At 40.4% G+C, this 22,300-nt stretch overlaps 1 protein-coding gene across 1 annotated transcript in view; it reads right to left on the bottom strand.

Moving 5' to 3' along the window:
* lrmda (leucine rich melanocyte differentiation associated) overlaps nt 1-17,312 on the bottom strand; it is a 192,949-nt gene extending 175,637 nt beyond the window's left edge. Inside the window, exons 1-2 of the mRNA XM_056435764.1 lie at nt 17,065-17,312; nt 16,376-16,476 (exon numbers count right to left, since the gene is read on the bottom strand). Coding sequence (XP_056291739.1) covers nt 16,376-16,476; nt 17,065-17,106 — 143 coding nt within the window. The 5' untranslated portion in view covers nt 17,107-17,312. The remainder of the gene's footprint in view (nt 1-16,375; nt 16,477-17,064) is intronic.
* Between the last annotated feature and the right edge of the window lie 4,988 nt (nt 17,313-22,300).

Below are 22,300 nucleotides of genomic sequence, written 5' to 3'. Positions count from 1 at the left end.
AAGAAAGCAAGATTTCATATCATTTATTTAAACAGAAGAAATATGGTAATCTTCTTTATAATTGTTCCCACTACAATCCATATTTTCCAGACAAATACAGTAAGCAGACCATAAATGTTGAGATAATCCATTCAGCCGATACGGTTTGTTATTTTGGAAGTAATGTATTGCATAAGCACAAAAAAACTGATTAACTTAAAAATAACAAGATTTCTTCTGTTTTGTTCTCACCTAAGGTTGAGCAAAGGCACATACATGCATGGGATGTGAGTGTGCATGCATGCATACACATGCACGCACACAAAGAATTCAATTTGGAAACCATCATTGGAGCGCAGAGGAGAACTGGAAAGTCATATTGCTATAATGCTCAGATTATCAATCATTCTGACATTTTATTGGCTTTATCACTGTACATACCATTAAAATGATGTCTGGCCCAGATTGTCAGGGGCACACAACAGGTCGGGATTAAAATGCAGATCCCAAACACCTTCCCCTGTGCTGTTGAAATTGCACAGGACTAGGCTGCTGAGTTTGGATCTGCTGTCAGTGGAGACATCGCATCAACACAGAGCTGGGCTGACGGGTAGATAGATAGTGTCACACTCAGGAAATGCAGAGGCTTCCCTCTATTTATCACATGCTGTAGTCAGTCAATGCTCTAAAAGAGTGATAACAAATAAGGGGAAGAAACATCTATTAATCTCCCCTTGCAGGCCTAATCAGACATCATTGGCAAACTCCTTTGCACTAGAATGACATGCGGCGAGCCTACTGTTCATGAAGGAACATATTAAAACCAACACTTGTGCTATTAAAAGTAATTTTGGTGGCTCTGAAGCAGTGAGGAAAGCAAATATCCATATTTCAATTGATCTTGACAGTTAAAATGTTGTTAATGGACATTTAAATGCTAGTGCTGCTGCCAAGCTGGCAAAGAGAGCCATAAACCAAAATAAATGTCTCCTCTCTCTCAAAACCTTTAATCAAAACCATGTAAAGCAAATATACTGTACCTCTCTGCAGCCTGCGTGTACAGAAGAAAAAGGAAGTTTTCCAGAAAAAGTTATTTTACTTTCTTACCAGTTTTTTAGTCAGAAAACAAAAACGCGTAACTTTCCCATTGGGAGTTTGTTGACGATTGTAAATTTGGTGGAAACAAATTCGAACTAAATTGAAAATACAATTATTTCAATTAATTAATTGTCAACTGTCATGGTTTTCCTTTTTTGTTTTTCTTCTGATGAGCATAGGCTAGGAACACAATCAGTTCAATTATAAATGACATGATATTGTGCATAAATGCATTATCAGCAATGAACCAGAACAATGAGAGAAATGAGTGACAGTCCGTGCTACATTTATATGCACTAGTTTACTGTTGGCTTTCTACAGAAAACTGATGTTTTTAAAATGGTTTTCTTGATCACAGTAATGGACTGAAGGAAGAAAGTTAGCAAAACTAGCCATCTATGCAATACATATTTAAGTCGAGCATTTTCTTTGGAGCAATTCATCATAAACTAAAAATAGGAAACCATGGGCGGAGTGATTAGCCTACATGATCAGTATTGCTTAAGATGTCAGTAAGTGTCGATGCTGCATGCAAAGAGTCAACCTAACAGGAAAGGGAAATCTCAGGGGAAGATATGACAGTTATGAAGATTGTTTGGCTTTGTTTGCCGTCACAGTCATATGCCAATTCCTTCTTATCATGTGATAAGAAGAACTTGGCACTTTCGAGTCATAAGAGAGTGTTTACTTGTATTTAATGGACTGCATGGAGTTGAAGCAGCAGGGGAATAGCTGCAGAACTCAGAATTCTTTTAAATGTAAAGATTTCATACAATGAATGTATAGTTATTGGGCTTCATGATACATACAGTATAGTTATTCCAGGACATATATTATGCATCACCTTGTATTCAGAACACAGCCTCATGTTAGTCTATGCTAGTTATATAGGATAGATGTGTACATTATCAATTTCACCAATAAACAAATAATTATGGGTAATTTCAATCAATTTATTCCCCATTTCTGGGTTTGACGACACAGCTACTTCTACATGTGAATATACTTCTGGTATCCATATGATAAGATCCATTGGTAAACATATAAGTAGCATTTAAAAATCTAAAGTAATGAGCAGCCTTGAGAAGTCTGAGATGGATTGACAGTATTCAATTCCTTAGAGAGAGGTAGGAGTCGGAACACCAAATTATTCTGACTATGACTGTTTCCTTGTGCTCGAGATAAGACGAGGAAGCCAACTGTCTAACCCACAGGTCTCATGACTAGACAGAAGATTGTTCAATCTACGTCATCTCCTCAGTCAGTCCACAAAGGTTTCCTTTCATGAAGTCAAACTCACGTCAAACAATATTTGGCATTTAGGTCAGCGAAACATTAAATCCCTTCCTACTTGAGTTAAATCCTACAAAGTCCTGAATAACCTCTCAACCTCATCATATCTGATGACTTCATCAGTGGGCAACAAATGTTGATCGTATATAGTTTTGATCATGTGCTAGCCTCCCTAATGAACTGTCAACGCGTAAACTACCTGCCTGTGTGCACTGTAAAGACGAACAGACTCGAGTCCTCCCATGTAGGGCCTTTGAAGCCTGTCACAAAAGGCTTGAGACAGCACTGTTCCTCTCATTATTCTCCCAATAGAGGAAATGAATAGACTGACTGGGCTCTACATTTTTTCCTTTCTCATAAAGAGAAACACAGAGGAGCTTGGAATGAGACTCCACACATTATGAAAGCTATTATCTTCAGCTGCCTGTCTCGGTGAGAGAAAGAGAAAGCTGGTAATCCAAAACTAATAGGCGGAATGAGAGGTGCAAAAAAGTAGGGGACTGGGTCAGATCATCCCTTCTCCAATTACTGACAGACAGTTGAGAATATGAAATGAGACTGAGGAGTGAGAAATATTCATATTTTCTCTGCATGGTATTAAACCCTGACAAAGTAAAAGAAAATTGATGGTGCCTTCAATTTTGACAATATATTGAATCTGACAAGATATTAAACTGATCTCAAAACACAGACTGTCTGTATCATTGCCAAGAGAAAATAGCGTGTTCTCATCTTGAGTCATAAAAAAAGATTTATTACTAAAAAGATACAAATTGACATCTCCAAAATGACTGTTCCAATCCCTACCTTTCATTAAATTATCAGGCTAGCCGGATGTTTACAGCAACACAGTCAACCTGTACCGATCCACCGCCATCACATCAGTGAAAATAGCAAACATGACATAACTCAAACTACGTGCAGTCAGTCACTGCAAACAACATCCCTTCAAATCATTGAGGACTGCAGGAAACTCATCTACCACACACATCCATCATCAGAGAGTCTTCCAAAAGGTCATTGATGGTTCTAATATTACAGACCATCAAACATACAGAAGATGACAATTCACAGATATTACCAGAGCAGATACAAGACATTGCTGAGTTTTTATTGTCATTATTTGAATGACACATATTATAATTGTAAGCTTTCTTTATGCATATGTTTAATATAAATGTATACGACTCACATTTGTGACAGCATGAGGTCTCTCCAAGATTTCATCTATTTTCAGTTAAAATAATGCACAGCCACACACTGGCATCACCAACACCCCATGAGAAATGTTTTCATACAAGCCCTTTTTTTTCGCTTCCGGATATTCTTTTTAATTCTGGGTACCTCGAGCATTCTCCACTGGCTCTACCACTTCAAAAACACACCTCATGAAAAAATCAGGAGGCCTGTCTGACATGTGTCCCTGTGCCCTGATGGCATGCCAACACCAAAGACCAGCATTGATTTTCTGTATCGCAGGGTCGGATTAGCCCTCTATAGGGATTAGCTGCCTGTGCAAAGCCTCGGGGTTCGCTATAAAACTAATAATTAATTTAAACAGCCAGGCCTATGGAAGGATACACTCACTAGAATGAGGGGGTGAGTATGAGTGACGGACTGTCTGGCACTCTGTGAAAGGAACAGCTGTGTGTATTTATACACTGCCTACTGTATATTCAACTTGGTTCTGTGTACCTTCTTCTATCCACCAATACAGATATGTATACTTCGCATTAATATGTAGTGTTAATGAGAAGTATTAAACCATTAGGCTTGGTGTAATGACTTAAACTGTAGCATATAGCTTCAAAAGTAGCCAATTGAGATTGACGGGGGACGTGTTTGGTTGATAAAGCTCCAGCTGAGAGGAACACGCTCCTATGCTCACGCCATTCATAAATCACAACAAAAGGTCATAAAGATACAGCGGTACTCAAGGAAGCCATAAATGTCTGCAATAGACAGCACCCATGCTGTTCCTGGTCAGGCTGTTTGTGGACAACAGGCTGGATAGTCAAACTGTAAACAAAGCCAGCAGACTCCAAGATGATTGTGTTGACAGTGTGGATTAATGAATCATTTTGTCATACAATATACTGTAATATGGAGTCATAATATGTCGAGAAAAAGAAACATATGTGGGAGTTACATTGCTATGACAAGTGCTGATTAAGAAAATATCCAAATGAATAGGCCATGTGTATCAAACAAGATAACCATGCAGATATTATACTGCGTGTTCATCAACTGCATACTCAGCGGGTCATTAGTGGTTTCTAGTTGTGGTTTTATATTCTCAGCTGATCTAACCTTGAAGAAAAAAATATACCTTCGATAAAAAACACACCATATGATGTGTAAAAACATCAAGTCTAGGTAAAAATCAAACGACATACACATTATTACATTTTCAGTTGAAAACAATTAACTTTTGCTACGCCTGTGCCTGGTGTACACACTACTGTGGTGTTTTTACAACCCCTAAAATGTAGATATTTGAAAACGCTGCTGAAGCCGCTTTATTTTAAGAGCTCCACAGTCGCAGTTTAGTCCGAACGAGCAGAAATGGAGACCTTTGAAAACGGTGATGCCATGAGTGCTTCGTGATTGTGATATATCAGTCACCACGTGTTCTTTGTGTGAACGTAAGGAGGCAAGCTAGTATTTAAGTAGTTCAGGGCTTTATTAAGCACTTCTCTATAATTTCCGCGTCCAACGACGCTATCAGCCTCAAACACTTGTCTGAGCGGACATTAAATATAGTAGTGTACGGTAGATGTAAACTTGGTTGAAACCAATCTCCTTGTTTATTTGCCTTCACATATGAGCTTTAAAAAGTGCTTCAGCTGCGGTATTACAGCTGTGAAAAAACCCATAGGCTAAAGTGAAAGGAGCTAAATCTGGGAAATAACATCCGTGACAATGAAAGTGGCATTGTTTTGTATGATTAACATGGTATGTGAAAAAATACTATATCTTTATGCACTGTTATGTATATGGTTTCTAAAAATGTAGGTCAACCTCTGAATCACTAACTCTCATATGAAGAACTGAATCTAATACTACCAAGAACAACAGGCCTAAAGCTGTATGAGTACAAATAGCTGAGGACGGTTGTGTGTTTTACTTGAAGTGAAATAAAAACAATTAAAACTGAAAAAGTTGAAGCATCTCATGTTATCATCCCCTTCCTTGTACCTAGCAGCCAATATGGGCTGCCATTGTCAGAGAAGGTAAAGGGATTTCTCCTTCTCACCACAGGACTTTGATCTGACTGACACACAAACTGCCCTCAGATCACAAGTCTACAGACCCTGTTGGGCCTCTCTGGCTGGTCTGCTTGTACATGTACACTTCGTCCCTATGAGGATTCCTTACCCTCCTCCCACTTCCCTTCGTCTTTCCCTTTATCCCGTCTTCTTCTTCCTCCTACTCCTCTGCTGTTTGGTGTTTTGAAACATCTGAGTACAGATATGTTTTGAGCTTTGGAGCACCCAGGGGCCCAAGATCCAGACAGGGAGAACATAAAGAAACTCTACAGTGCCCACGGTGCAAAAGCTATCTCACCAAAACTCACTGGGGAGAAACTCCTAAACATCACCAATCGGCTGGACAGACAGAGAAGATCAGAAGCCTACTTGGTCTGTTCTTCACATAAGCATACTGCCAGCTAATGGTGCAGTCAGCGGCTCGCTGTGATTTCAGTGAATGCATTTATCCTATTGGGTAGACAGTGTTTTATGAGGGAAAACAGAATAAGAATACTGTCCTACGCAGACTGCTGGCCCCAAAATGTAAGGGTTGCTCCTTGTAGTTTTCTAGCACAGACATGTCAGCAGCACGGACATGAAACATGCTGTCACTGTTTCTTATCTCAATGTGTCCCTGGGTGGAAAAGTGAGGCAACAGCTTACTGATGTCTTGCAGCCTGCCGGACTATTAAAACATATTTCCATGCTGATGGATGTCAGATGTAGCCTAAAAAAAACCAGACACAACTCGCCCTTGATTTCTGAGCTCATTCTCAACGACAGTTTTAGAAACTTATTCTTCATGCTTCACAAATGGAACAAGCAAATGTAGACTGTAAACAAGTTAAAATAATGAGAGAAAAGGGGAGAACAAGAGTGCAGCCTGCGAAGAGCACAGGGTCCGTTGTCTTCCTCAAATCTTCCTGTCTGACCAATATCAGGTTCTTGGGATGACTGGAAGAACAGTCAGTGTTTTTTTTATGAGTGAAAGCTGTGAAATATGTGAGTAGGTTTATCTTAAATGGAAACAGGAAATGAGATACAGCTGTGCTGAGAATGTGGCACAGCTGTCCATGGCCAGAGATGGGTTAAGCATTTTACAGAAGTGAAAAAAAACGTTGTCTCACCCACAAAGGCCATTAGGGGCCTTCTAAATTGCAGTGCAAGCAAATAAGGTGGCCTGCATGTACCGTAGTTTATCGCTTCAACAATGGCAAACCATGATTAAACGTGACTCAAATCATAGAGATTAAAAATTATTATATTAGTCCCTCGTCTTCACTGACATGTAACAGCAAATTATTTATACTAATCATGAGGCCTTCAAGAGCTGCTATCTTTAATAACAGCTTCCAACTGCATGTTATGGTCATAGGATTTATTCATCAACTGACAACATTTATTAAACAGCCCTCTTAAAAGATCCTCCCCTAAAATCCAAAATATGGCAAGAACTGCGATCATCCTCTAAAGTCTTGGCATGAAAACACCCATGTATCTGTCTTCACTTTTCACCCCTGGGCCCTCTAGAAAAGACTGTGAGAGATTGAAAGCCATGAAGCGACCAAAACTGCCTGGACCCAACCAAAAGAAGCTCCTTTGTTCCTCTTCCAAAACAGGCTCCAAACCTTTTTTTCCCCCCCTTTTTTCCATTTGGGACCCAGCCAGGGGAAGTAGAAGTACGGCTGCCCCTCTCCATGCTCTCTTCTAATATGTTCCATGCCTTCTAGTTGCTTACATCATCAATCTGGGAGATGGCTAAGTGTGATAGGGTGAACGTCAACAGTGTTTGAGTTGTGGGCTAAAAGAGACACAGGTTGTATCTCACACACAAGTTGGTGCCCTCTTTCCTTTTTTGTTTTTTTAATGAGAAAATGCTCATAGGAGAGTTTCTAATCGCTGGCGGGTCTCCTGAATGACTTTGCATGTATTACGTATTTTAAAACCAGTGTGGCAGAATGAGGGCAAGAGAAAAGGAGCAGCTTCACAATGTCAAAATTCAGACACATCGTCCACTTCAAGTGGCTAGCTTGTTATTGACAGCTCTAATCATCTCCCTTTTAAATGCTTGATTCAAAATGCACACCCTCATGTCAAAGCCTGAGTACACATCAACTCTCCTCAAATCGCCTACTTACTAAACATGTCACTACTGAATTATACATCTGACTTTTCCCCCCTTCTCAAATGAACATGTTGTTTCGGCAGAATATGTGTAGTCGTTGTAAAGTATTTAATAAGTGTTTAAATATGTACAAAGGTTAAGATCTTAGCCAGTGCATGCACTGTGCAGTCGATGTTTACACAATATCAAAAGACTCTGCTATGCCTATCAAAGTGAGTAAGACATATGGATGGTTTGTTTTTCACTTGCCAGAATAGAAAAGGGAGTATGTCCACTTGGGCCCCAAGAGGTCAAATCATAAAGATCCATCACTGGCTTTGCACTCTGGTAAAACGCTAAGGAAACATATTGTAGATTTTAAGAGCCTTTTTATTCAGCCAGACTGTGTACTAAAACTAATTGGATTTCCGTCAATGAAAAAAAAAATATCCCTGGGACAGCTTTGAACTCAATAGCTCTGACTATCCGACTGCACATGAGGGAGTGGGACCTTGCTACATGCCAAACACCAGGAAGGGAAATTAAATTGGTGGTCAACATAAAATATTAAAATAGCATGGTATCAAATTTTTGAAAAATAATCTCAGGGTGGCTCATTATGGCCAGCAAGGCAGTGAATTAAGCTATATTTAGTGGGTGATAATTGAAATCATAGCTTCAGTCATTACCATTGACAACTTTCTAAATAATACCCAATAAATCCACTCTCTTTAGCAAGGACGCTGTGACAGCTGGCAGTGCCGAAAAATATAAAGTAGAGGAACAGAATCCCCCCCACACCCACCCACCCAAAACTCTTCTTTCTTTTGCTCTCTTAGAGCCAATAAATTGGCAGCTTGTATTCTCCTCCACCAAAGTGTTGGCTAGATGTCAGCAGACCCGTCTAAAGCTCTGCCACTGCATGCTGAAGGACTGTAAATCTCTGTGTCAGTGGCACGCCATCCGTCTTGGGATGTACAATAAAAAATGTGACGCAGTCATAAAAGGCATGGCATCGCTGCCCAGTATATGTAATGTGAACAAAAGGAACATAAAGATGTTCCATTCCATTCAGAAACCGAAACCACAAGATGGCCTTATATTGAGGGAGAGAGCAGGACGTGGATTGCCCTGGAAGGTTGATGGCAGCTCCTGACAGTGATTAACAGATGGTTCCCCTGCCATCAGTGGACTTTTGTTGTGCTTTAACAGAGAGGTAAAGATGTATATACATGTTATAGGGAGGGTAAAGCAATTGTGTCATTGATAGACTAGCACTGTGCCGCCAAACCCTGATATAGTTTATTCCTCTGTGGTGTGGACCTCCATTGTTGACCAAAAGCTATTAAAAACACATCAAGAGCCCCACTGTTGCAGTGGATGCCATGGTCCTCCATTATGAATAACATAGCATGAACATTGCCACCTACAGTGTCATGCTGCTGTACATTTTCACGAGAGCACCAAATGTGTACTCGGCCGCCGTTGAAAATAATCCCGAACAAATGTATATATTTGTGATGAAAGAAATCTCCTCAATGGTACAGAGTGCTACAGATGAGGGTACGGAAGTTGGACAGAAGAAACAGACTATACCATGTTGTTGACCTTGGACCTCTCACATCATTTTGTTGATAATCCTAAACAGAGTTGACACCAGTAAATTGAGTCAGTCATGTGAATATCTGCAAACAGACACAAGTCTAACACGTTTATCGTTATCCCATGAAACTCAACAGCTCTGGAGAGAATTGATTGCACTGTTGCATACATATTTACTTCTCAATGCTTATGTAGCTGTCTTTGTTATTTCTGTCCCCAAGAGAAATAATGCTGGATGTGAAAGTGCGGGTTCCCTTTAAAACCTATATTCATACTTACATTTCCATTGAGATGGCTGAACAGACTGTAGATGTACTTCAGTCCATCCGAGTCATGAATGTATAAGTGAGGAATGAATGTTGAACTGTTGTTCATAGTTACAAAATGTAGCTAAAGTTAACCACGAGGCCAGATGTAGAGGAACAAATCAAATCATTAGATCTCAAGAAAATCAATTACTTCAGAGCACATGAACCACATTAAATAAGATCCAATAAGGGAGGATAACATGTACTGTCCATCTGTAATTCGTCTTCTACCCGACAGGCCAACTTTAATTAAAGCAAATTTAGCTTAAGAATTAAAACACATTGCTGGATAAAGAAAACACAAAAACTAAACAATGGACATAATGAAGGCCACATTATTGCAGTTTTGTTGCAATTCATGGGAGAGCTTTCAATCGAAAACAAGTTGTTTATTTTGCCAAAGAGGGAAAACAGATTGTAGCTGGCTTTTAGTCAGACTGTAATATTGCTGTCTTAATTGACTGAATGCAGTGAGAGTTATATATTTGCGGGATGCCGGGAACTTGTTAGAGTCTATCCAAAAACAGTCAAATTGAGGCTGTCCAAAATATAATCTCAAATGACTTGAGCTGTCACATACACCAGAAAAAAACACAAATGGCTCTTTGCTTCATCACTAAAATGATTCAGTTACTCAGACTGAAACAGTTTAAACTGCATAAACTGCATACAAAATAAATCTGATACAACCTCAAACTGGAGATATGGAAGACAAGCCAAAGCCACTTATTAAGCATAACACCCTTAACTCTTTGTCATGCCATCATTTTCTCAGGAGTAGTACATCATTTAAAAAACACATCCCAGTGAAAATGTAAAAGGTCGCCCCCCACCCTCACCCCCCTCCTCCTCTCCCTAATACCAAACAACGATAAAACATATCAATGTCCTTGATATGAATAACTTAGTTCCTGCCAGACCATGTCCCTCTCATCTCTCTGGTTTATATCTCTTAGGGCTTGGAGAGCTCCGCATCCTCCTTAATTTACGAGACACAGATCAGGTTATGCTAGAATATGGGCCTAAACAGGCTTGATAGATCGGATATAAAATATATTTCCCCAAGAGAACAGTGTACACCAACACTATTTCCACACTCACACACTGTACGCTCCCAGTTAAGTGATTTGAGGACTTCATACTGCCAATGTTTCATCTCCTCTCCTCCTAACTGACACTTTATCTGCATACCAGCATCTCTGAAGATTGAACACTTAGGTAAGACAATGACAGGCTCTCTTGCCGTTGTCACTTCTCATTCTAGGACCGGTCTAATGCCTCTTACTGGGCTTCCGCCAACAACGGACCCCCCGCCCCTCCTGTCCCCTCACCATCAAACAACCAGAGTCTACCTAGCTTGGATAGAAAAGGAGCACTTGATGTCTGTGACACTCATTTGTCAATTACCCTTCCTGTGTTGACATACAGCAACTTGAAAGAAAGAGCAGTGCCTGTGACGAATTAAGAGAGACAGATGAGTGAGGCATGAGCGGCGAAGTAATACTATAATGTTCTTCAGATATGAATATAAAACCACACAGCTGACAGGCCATACAAGGTTTTATTTCATTTCTCAGTGTACCAGGCCTCCCTACTTTGTCTTCTTTGTTCTCTTTTCATCAGACTACTTACATCTCATTTTGACAGCCCGGCGACATTTCGAGCACTTTCGTTTTAAAGCTTGAGTTAGCATACTTGATTTGTCATTAAAATGCAAAACGCCTGCCATCACCAACATAGCCTGGGTGAGCACACGCCACCTTAGACACAGGCACACACATACTTTACCTGCACACGTACTCTTCACACACATGCACAGGTAGCTTAAGTTACCCGCGATGCAAAAGTGCAGCATGGACCAAGCTTTCTTAATGGCAGGCCGAATTTCACCTTTAAAGTGTAATATTATGAGTTCATCTTGACACCTTATTCTTCTCTGTATAAGTTAATCGAATATCTCAATTAAAGGTAGCTGCCTTCTTCTAAATTATGAATCAACTTCACCGAAGACCCTGACCGTGTTCGAAATACCAGAATGTATTTAAATTCACAACTTGTGTGGCACTGGGGGGGGGGGGGGAAACAACAACGCTTGAGGATGATGCACAAGCTAATTATGCCTTGCCATTAAAAGCATTATTCATGTTAACAACAAGATGTGTTAAATTTGTCCGGTCTGACAGTCGACAGAATACAGGTCAGCCGCCGCAGGAGAACGCACCAGTGATGGAGGAGAGAGTCAAGTACCAGTGTTACGGGTTAAGTGGTTTCCCTGTTAACTGGTTTTCCTCTCAATGCATCAGTGGTTACCATAAAATTTCAGAGCATACTTATCCAATTTGTTTTGGAGTCTTCACCTTTAGTAAAACTGTGATACCATTAAGAATGTTTCAAATCACACACAGGACTTGACAAAACACTATTGGATAAAGATAATTTCCAATCCAAATAACAATTTCAGTTGATCATTTCTGCTCATTTTAGGTGTGCACATAAGTGAGTATTATTTCAATATTTTACACATCGAAAAGAATATTAGAAATTAATTTGTCATCGCATAAATTAAAAACACTTACACAACCTACAGCCACCATAATGATCAGAAAGTGGAATCAAAGCCTCTTTTTGAATCCTACAATGGACCTTAAGCAAACATTTAACAGTTAATTACAATATGTTGCATGCAAGTCAACACGACATGCGCAGTAATCACATGTGTCGACAGGACCAGGGATAGCAGGTCGAACTAGCTAAGAAACAGATCTCAGTAAAATAGTCAAATTCGAATTGGGTCCAGGGTTTCACAGAAGCTGCCATTGCACAAATAGGATTTGTTTATCAAGGCGCCATGTCAGATCGAAGTGGAAAGAAAGGTTGGCACCGTTCTCGCAACATTAGGATTCACCCTGCGACTCATCCGACATCTGTCCTTCTCAAACCTCATGTGTGCAGGGCTGTAACCCTGCATGTATCAGATGCAAGCACCCGGAGTTCACCCCAGCCAGCGCATTGTGTACACACCTGACCTGGAACAAAGTGGCCGACACAATATTATGAGAGCCTGTCCTGAGACAGAAATCTGACTGGGAGCCACACTTCTCAACACATTGATGAGACAGGCTGACACGGCAGCACACAGAGGGAGAGGTGTGGGTGTGACAGCCCGCTACCATCATTTCACCCTGCCATTACCTGCCCAGCCACTCACATTTATGTTCACAGAGACAGATGCACAAACACTGCACACGAGCAGACATGCACAAGCGTACACACGGACATAAGCATATGTGCAACACACGCGCACACACCGACACACTGAACAACATGCAGGACTCAGTTAAAGGTGTTGCCAGCACATTTATTCTCGTTGTGACGCATTGTCAGGTTGCTGGATGAGCATTGTCAATTGAGCTGACAGAAATAAGCATATTAGCTACAACAAACTCTGGCAATGTCTCTCTCTCGATTTGAGTCAAGCTGCATGAGGAAGTGCACGGTGCGGAAGGCAGTCCACAGAGTCTCAATAACATGTGCATGCTTTTGCTCAAAATGACACTGAAACAAGGTCATGGTGTCGATACACAAATGTCTCTACTATCTGACACGTAACGTCGAAGCTGGGAGGTAAATAACAATAGAACAGTGTTATATTTGGCTCAGTGTAATCTGGGATTCACAAGAGTGTTGTATTGCAATGAAACTTAAATGTTGTCTCTTCTTAATATTTAAGACTCCAATATAGGGGCCAATATTCAGGAGTATCAGGTCATAGGCCCTTTTCCCAGCAGCCATGTTGACATGTACAGGGTAAACACAGGTGTAATTGATAAAACTGACAGAGACACAGAACGCAGGAGACAGGAGACACAGAGGAGAAACAGGAGAAACGGAACAGGGTGTTACACCACTTTTGAGTGGATTAAGCTAATATCTATTTCCTTCTGTGGGAAAGCCCACCAGTTAGAACAATAATGTTATGCCAGATAAATGTTTTAAAGTATTGGTTTGTACACATGTTCTTAAGCAATTTCAAATACTTGGAGACAGAGAAGTGTGTGGTATTCTGTCAGGAGTTAGAAAAGTTATTGTGTCCAAAATATAACAGGCTTTGATTATATTCTTACCCCCCAGCTAGAGGTAACCGATAGATCAATATCATAAATGTATTGTCTTTCAATGGATTCATACCTTGATGACATTATATATTGAGATATCTTAACACATAATTACAACATTTAAATTGATAATACAAGCACATTCTAACTCGGAAAATCTGAATATTTTGCTCTAAAATTCTGAATTAAATGACAAAAAATACTCATTTGGCAAGTATTTACTTCATAAAAGAGTATACACAATATGTGTATTCACTGAGTTATCAGAAAACATGCTATAACATGATATATGTTTGTTATCAATGTATGAAATATAGAACATTTTGGCCATATCGCCCAGCATGACACCAAACTAAAGAGCTAAGCACAGCGGCACAAATAGTTCAGGCGTTATTTTTTTCAGGAATTTGTTTTGCCATTAAACTATGAGTCAGAGGCCTCTGTCTATAGGCACATTCTTATAGGGATCAAAACTACTGAGGGGGTGGCTATGCCTTAGTTAGCATATCACTTCATCACATGTTGAACTGCTTATTGAATTTCACAGCTCCAACCACCCATGACCTCCCGATGTTGTCATGTGAGCACATACAGATACCAATAGTTACAGATAGCACATCTAAAGAGAATAGTGGATACATATACATAGGACTGTGATGCGCGCGCGTGTGTGTGTGTGTGTGTGTGTGTGTATTTATACCTGTACTTTATAGCTATTGATAGAGATGCAGTGTTCACGCTGTGCTTCTGAATGTTAGATTGCAATATAAAGTGTTCAATGAGAGCCATTTAAATACAGTGAATGAGAAAAAGATGAAGCACTATGAAACAGATCATTTTGCCCACTAGCAAAAAATCAATCAATAGTCCATTGATATGAGCCCCGAATGGTTTGTGCATCACCTCATTGCTTCTGTAACGCTTCTCTGCCAATACCACCCTTTGAAGTTTAGTAATGAAATCTGACATCTGAGATTAGTCAAGCTGAAAATTAATAATGAATTAGTAATATCTGAGTTATAAATATTTGATTATTAACATCAAGTTCTTAATGTGATGGGTTCAAAGGCGAGGAATATAATGCCAGCCTTGATCTCCCTGGAAGCAACACACATAAGGGTTAAAACACGTAAAACATCACTTTCTTTCAGGACATGTACTATCTGACCATTCATTTGTTGTGTACCACACAAACAGTAGCTATGATCTCATGGCAACAACCCTGTGTAAAGAATAAAGAATACTGAAACACACGATAGTTGCTTCAAGTTGGCAATTACTTGAATATCTTATTTACCTTTCGCTGTTTGATACCACTAATATGGAAAGGCTTCTGATCATCCATTAGCAGAATATGGGTGCTGCAAGTGGACGATTTTTTCACCACTCACGAAATGTTTGTTTTCCAATTGCAGAGCTTAAAGTGGACCACAAATGCGTATGAAGACATGCTTCAATAATAAAAGTGAAAAATCACAACTACCATCTCTAAAATTATATTATAACACTTGACAGTCTACACGGCTTCCATCAGGTATATGAACAAACAGCATCACAATAGTTGCTTCTGCACATTGACAGTCCCCATTCACCGCATGTTTGTGCGGCCATACACCTGATGAAGGTGCAGACCAAAATGCTGTAATTACAATACATATTACAGTGTTTAAAATCATATAAAATAATAATAATGTTTTGTTACAACATATGATGTCATAGCATCTAACTATCATGTCTGTTAAGACGATTACTCGAAAATTCAAATGCAATTATTTGTTTTACTTGTTGCTTACCAGGTTTGTGCCTACACATATAATGTGATGTATTTGTACATGCAGGTTAAATTAACCATAAGGTACCCTCAAACTCAATAGGCCTTGTCGTCATAGACAAGCAGAACTGTGTGCACACATGAATACAGTAAATATTCAAATCAATAGGTGCTTGGGTCATGCTTTTCATAATACTGATGTTAGTGTATTTATTTTTCTAGCATGTGTTGCACAGTGCCTTGCTCAAAGGCACTTCCACAGTGGGTTCATTCATTCATTAATTGACCCCCAAACCAGACGTTCTGAACACTAGAGCGGGCTCCTTTAACACTGTGTGTGAAAGAGGGATTTTGCTAAATGACCCAATGTAGTGCAGTTAAATGAAGGACTCCACATTTCCAGCACTGCCTCAAGACAAACAAAAATCCAAGAAAAGGGGTCCCCATTGAGGCGCCTTCATGGACTGACAGTCATGAAACAAAAGCACCTTATAACCATCATCTCCTTTCTTTTAGTTGAAAGATCAACTGTGCTAGTCCTGCTGTTGAGATGGCAGCCCCCTCTGAGCAGCTGCCATGAGTTGCTCCTTCATGTCCTGACAGAGGAATCTTTTCTTCCATTCGCCCCCAAATTAGCATGTCACATTTATCGATCGCGCCTTTTATCCCGTAACAGCGAGTCACCAGCCCGGCTCTAATATTCATTCAGTTCTTTGATGTCATGATGACACTCTGGACACGTGTGTGTGTGTGTGTGTGTGTGTGTGTGTGTGTGTGTGCGTGCGTGTGTGTGTGTGAGAGAGACAACGTGGATCCAGGTGATTGGCTCTGTGGCCTTTGCATCTGTCATCTACCTCAGCAGATTGAAGCTGAGATCCAGCCTTCTTGCAAACTGGCCATATGTGTCTCCAAGGAAGTCCGGGATGTTCATGCAGTCATGTCCGATGTAGGAGATCTTTAAGAATACAAAATAAAAGAGAGAGATGCGTGTGAGATTAGCAATAATAATAATAGCACCAATGAGCACGGCAAACATTATAATGTGACTCTTCTAACTCCACCTTGTAAAAATTATGATTTGGGAGCATCCTTAAAATTGATTTTGATATAAATGACGATGATATAAGATGCTGTATCTTATATTTATAAATAATGTTTTAGTTAACTCCACAGTGAGGACGTAGGATACACGTTTGTAACTGAAGGCATGCTCCTCATTGTGCAAAGATTGAATATGTTTTCAATTTGCTTTCCATTGCATGAACTGCATACAACTTCGACAGTTTAAAACATAGGAGAGTTTATGAAATTGCATTGCTGCTAAATGAAGACCATTGTTCTCCTCGTAGTGTGGGAGGAACTGCAAAACCGAAAGTCCCGACTGTAACGTTAGCTCCACTGTGTCACGTGACACCGCGAGAGGGCGCAGAAATAAACCAAACAAACACTGTCGACTTTTTAACAGTCACGTATTAAATATGCCCGGGGAGAACGCAGAGAGACGGGCAAAGTCAGACAGAAGCACTTTTCAAAGCGAACTTACTTGAGTCCCATTCAAAGCGACCAGCGACTCATTGCGTGCCATAACTTTCTCTCGGTGTCCCGGTGGCTTTCGGTACGCTATCGGAGCAGATATCCAAAGTCCCGTTAGAAACGCGCCGTTATCTACAGTAAACTGTGGTGTTTGTGGACGGAGGCCGGCTGCTTTTGGAGATCTGCTTGCTGCCACGACTTTACAAACCGGAACGACTTTAGAGTTTCCGCGTGCCGCTTCAATCAGCTGACCGTGCGGGAGAGCGACACGAGGGCGCTTCTCTCTCTAGATGGGCGAACAGTCAAATATTACGCTCCCGTCATGGTCTGATCATCCATACTTTACTGGTACAACTAGATCTACTGGGTTTAGTTAAAGAAGCGTCACGTGTTAAGAAAGAAACTATAACTGGTTAAATCCAGAACACCTGGTGAAAAGGATCGGAAGGTGTAATACACCTGTCTGTTTGTTTTAAACCAAGGAGGCTACCAAGAAAAGGAACACAATATATATCTTTAACATAATATTTGAATTTAAAGCCTTTATTTTCTAAATGTGTATTAGGTTAATAAACTAACAGATTGTCACTTAGTGTTCTCACTCTTCTTAGTGGTGGCTGCATAGTTGTAAAGATAGTTTTGGTCCTATTTTCTATTTTCCTATCCTATTTTCCCAGGTTTTGTATGGGAGGCCGATTAGGGTGAAAACAGCCTGCACAATCTGCTCATACTCATTAGCACTGAAGACATGAAAATGCACGTACACACGGATAATGTGCACATAGACAATGACAATGTGCACACGTGCACTGAAAACAAGCACGTACACGTTGACAATGTGCACACATGCACTGAAAACCACCACATGCGCATTGACGATATGCACACGCACTGAAAACGAGCACATTACACAATGAAATGTAGAGCCTATCTTTGTGGGTTGGAGAGGGTATGTGAGTGTGTGCTTCTCTATTAATTTCAGGGAGTTGTTGAGTAACAGGAAGGCAGTGAAATCTAGACCTTCCTGTTGCAATGACAGTAGGCTACGTCTTTACACACTTTTTAAAAAACTTCATGAAGAACCATTATTACGATAAAATATCTCGTAAACAATATGAATGTGCATTTCTCAATAACAAAATAAATAGATTTTTTTAAACAGCGGGGCATATTGACAAAATAATTGGTATGTAGATGAATAGAACAATTGGACATACGAAGAATACAAAAACTGAAGACAATTGAAGATGACCCAGAGACAATGAAATTAATAAAAAGCATCGGACAAGGAATTCAGATCTTCTAGTAAAAGTAGTTAAAAGTATGACAAATACAGACCATATTGGGTAAACTTGCCCTCTTCCAATATAGGGAGCAATGCAGAACTGCAGAAACTTTGCAACATTTAGTATTCAGGACCAAATATCTTCCAGTGAATGAGTCTGAAATGAGGCTTTGGCTTCCACTGTCGAGTGTTTCAAACTAAAATCAGTGAAATTATAATACTCTGCTTCACAGTGACACTCAAACCTGACATAAACAGAATCAGAGGTGGTCACAGCAATTAGCATATCATAAGCAGGAGTCAATTTGAGAGCGACCAGACAAAAGAGGAGGAAATGGTCACAACACAAAACAATGAAAACACAATGATTTCACATTATATTAAATGTACTTTCTAACTGTCCTAAACTAAGAATGGGAGTTCATCTGTCTGCAGACGACCCTATTCAGAGAGGGAAGCTCTGTTCAGACTCTATGGTTACGTGTCAGTTCCACTTAAAAAGGCCATCTGATGTGGTGTGGAATATATATGGTGTCATTCTTTTCTGTACTGAGACTAAACATATTTCCGTATGTTTTTGACATAATGTTTGTGATTGTTTTTGACCTAGACAAAATCAGAAAACCATGAAAGGCAAAATAAATAGTTCTAACATCACGAGGCAACAGTCTTAGTCAAAACAGCATGGCTTCCGCAATGCACTCCAATGAGGAAGCAGGATTAAAAACCCATTGTATTTAATGACAAAATGCAAACCGGAGCTCAGTCCATGCATGCAGTTTGGGAGCAATATTCAAACTTGAATTGTCCCCGAGAGGTCATTTGAATAGAATGCAAAATTAAATGGCAACATCTATGGATAGAAACAGGGACACAAACTGCCTCACATGCTGGACGACATTAGCTTGAGGCGATATGGACCTCATTGGCTACTCCTCAGGACAATAATGATGGTTTTATGTCACTAAAGTGCATGAACAACAGATGGTTTGAACTAATCTATCATAGTCCATAGTTGATGGATACTAGTGTATACGTTGTTTATTATACTGTACATAGCTGCAAACTTGTCACCTTTCTGCGAAATTCGCCGTTTTTAAATAAAAATAGGTCATCCACGTGAATAGTGTAGATCCAAAGAGTTTTTGTTTTGGGGTAGGGTGCGGGGGGTCAACTGGCCAGCCGGCGTTTATGAGATTGGGGTGAGTAATTAAGAGAGCGCGCGATCAGAGCGCGCGCACTGCTCCGCTCCGTTAAATGCTTTAATTCTGGTATCGGGTATCATATTTATGGCAGGTATCGTATTCAATTCAATTCAGTTTATTTGTATAGCCCAATTTCACAAATTACAAATTTGTCTCGGAGTGCTTTACAATCTGTACACATAGACATCCCTGCCCCAAAACCTCACATCGGACCAGGAAAAACTCCCAAATAACCCTTCAGGGGGAAAAAAAGGGAAGAAACCTGGCAGGAGAGCAACAGAGGAGGATCCCTCTCCAGGATGGACAGATGCAATAGATGTAATGTGTACAGAAGGACAGATTTAGAGTTAAAATACATTCAATGAATATGACAGAGTGTATGAATAGTTCATAGTAGGCATATTCCACGATGGAGACCTCCACGATCCATCAGGCAGATGGCGGTGGGGAGGAGGAGTGGGCGGAGTCTCAACAGTGGGCAGAGTCTCAACAGGACAGTGGCGTAGTCAGGAGCAGGAATTCCACGACCCAGACCTCGATGATCCATCAGGCAGATAGGATCTATGCCGTCTCATAGGGTCCGATGACCCCATGAGACGTGAAGTCAAAAGGACTCCGGGGAGAAAGTAGAGTTAGTAACGTGTGATTGAGAGATGAAAATTCATCCTAAAGGAGAGAAAAAAGAGGAGATAGGTACTCAGTGCATCCTAAAACGTCCCCCGGCAGCTATAAGCCTATAGCAGCATATCAAGGGGCTGGACCAGGTGAACCTGATTCAGCCCGAACTATAAGCTCTGTCAAAGAGGAAAGTCTTAAGTCTACTCTTAAACGAGGTGACTGTGTCTGCCTCCCGGACTGAAATTGGAAGCTGGTTCCATAAAAGAGGAGCTTGATAACTAAAGGTTCTGGCTCCCATTCTACTTTTTAAGACTCTAGGAGCTACAAGTAGTCCCACATTTAGTGAGCGTAGCTCTCTAGTGGGGCAATATGGTACTACAAGCTCCTTAAGATATGATGGTGCATCACCAATCAAGGCTTTGTACGTTAAGAGAATAATTTTAAAAGTGATTCTTGATTTTACTGGGAGCCAGTGCAGAGCAGCTAGTGCAGGAGTGATGTGATCTCTTTTCTTAGTTTTAGTGAGAACACGAGCTGCAGCATTCTGGATCAACTGGAGGGACCTAAGAGATTTATTAGAGCAGCCTGATAATAAGGAGTTGCAGTAATCCAGTCTCGAAGTAACGAACGCGTGAACCAATTTTTCTGCATCTTTTGAGACAAGATGTGCCTGATTTTTGAAATATTACGTAGATGAAAGAATGCAGTCCTTGAGATTTGCTTTACGTGGGAGTTAAAGGACAAGTCCCGATCAAAGATAACACCAAGATTCTTTACAGTGGTGTTGGATGCTAGGGCAATGCCGTCTACAGAAACCACATCACCAGATAATTGATCTCTGAGGTGCTCAGGGCCGATTAAAATTACTTCGGTTTTGTCTGAGTTTAACATCAAGAAGTTGCAGGTCATCCATGTTTTTATGTCTTTAAGACATGCTTGAATTTTACCGAGTTGGTTGCTCTCCTCTGGTTTTATCGATAAATATAGTTGAGTATCATCTGCATAACAATGAAAGTTTATGGAGTGTTTCCTGATAATATTGCCCAAAGGAAGCATGTATAAAGTAAATAAAATTGGTCCAAGCACAGAACCTTGTGGAACTCCGTGATTAACATTGGTGGTTATCGAGGCGTCATCGTTTATAAATACAAACTGAGATCGATCTGATAAATAGGATTTAAACCAAATTAGTGCCGTGCCTGAAATGCCAATCGACTGCTCCAGTCTCTGTAACAGGATGTCATGGTCAATGGTGTCGAATGCAGCACTAAGGTCTAACAAGACCAGGACAGAGAGGAGTCCTTTATCTGCTGCCATTAAGAGGTCATTTGTAATTTTCACCAGTGCTGTCTCGGTGCTGTGGTGTTTTCTAAATCCTGATTGAAATTTCTCAAATAAACTATTGTGATGTAGAAAGTCGCACAACTGATTTGCGACCACTTTCTCAAGGATCTTGGAGAGGAAGGGGAGGTTAGAGATCGGTCTGTAGTTAGCCAACACCTCTGGATCCAGAGTGGGCTTCTTCAGGAGAGGTTTAATAACAGCCACTTTGAAGGAGTGTGGTACGTGGCCTGTTAGCAGAGACACATTGATAATATCTAATAGAGAGCCGCCAATTAAAGGCAAAACGACTTTAAGCAGCCTCGTCGGGATGGGGTCCAAGAGACAGGTAGACGTGTTCAAGTAGAAACCGTTGAAGATAATTGGTCACGGTTGATGGGAGAAAAGCCTCCAAATATACACCAGGGCATACAGCGGTTTCCAAGGCCATTCCACTTGAGGACAGATTGGCACTGGTTATGGGCAAGAGAATATTAATCTTGTCCCTAATAGTTAAAATCTTTTCATTAAAGAAGTTCATAAAGTCATTACCACTGAGGTTTATAGGAATGCTCGGCTCCACAGAGCTGTGACTCTCTGTCAGCCTGGCTACAGTGCTGAAGAGAAACCTGGGGTTGTTCTTATTTTTCTATTACTGATGAGTAATAGGCTGCTCTGGCATTACGGAGGGCCTTCTTATATGTTTTAAGACTATCTCGCCAAACTAAGCGGGATTCTTCGAGATTAGTTGAATGCCATATGCGTTCAAGCTTTCGTGACGTTTGCTTCAGTTTGCGGGTCTGAGGGTTATACCAGGG

The sequence above is a fragment of the Pseudoliparis swirei genome, chromosome 17 (assembly GCF_029220125.1).
Source record: "Pseudoliparis swirei isolate HS2019 ecotype Mariana Trench chromosome 17, NWPU_hadal_v1, whole genome shotgun sequence".
In the NCBI taxonomy this organism is placed as follows: domain Eukaryota; kingdom Metazoa; phylum Chordata; class Actinopteri; order Perciformes; family Liparidae; genus Pseudoliparis; species Pseudoliparis swirei.
Note: the sequence above shows the minus strand (reverse complement) of the source record. Positions and strands in the feature narration are given on the sequence as shown.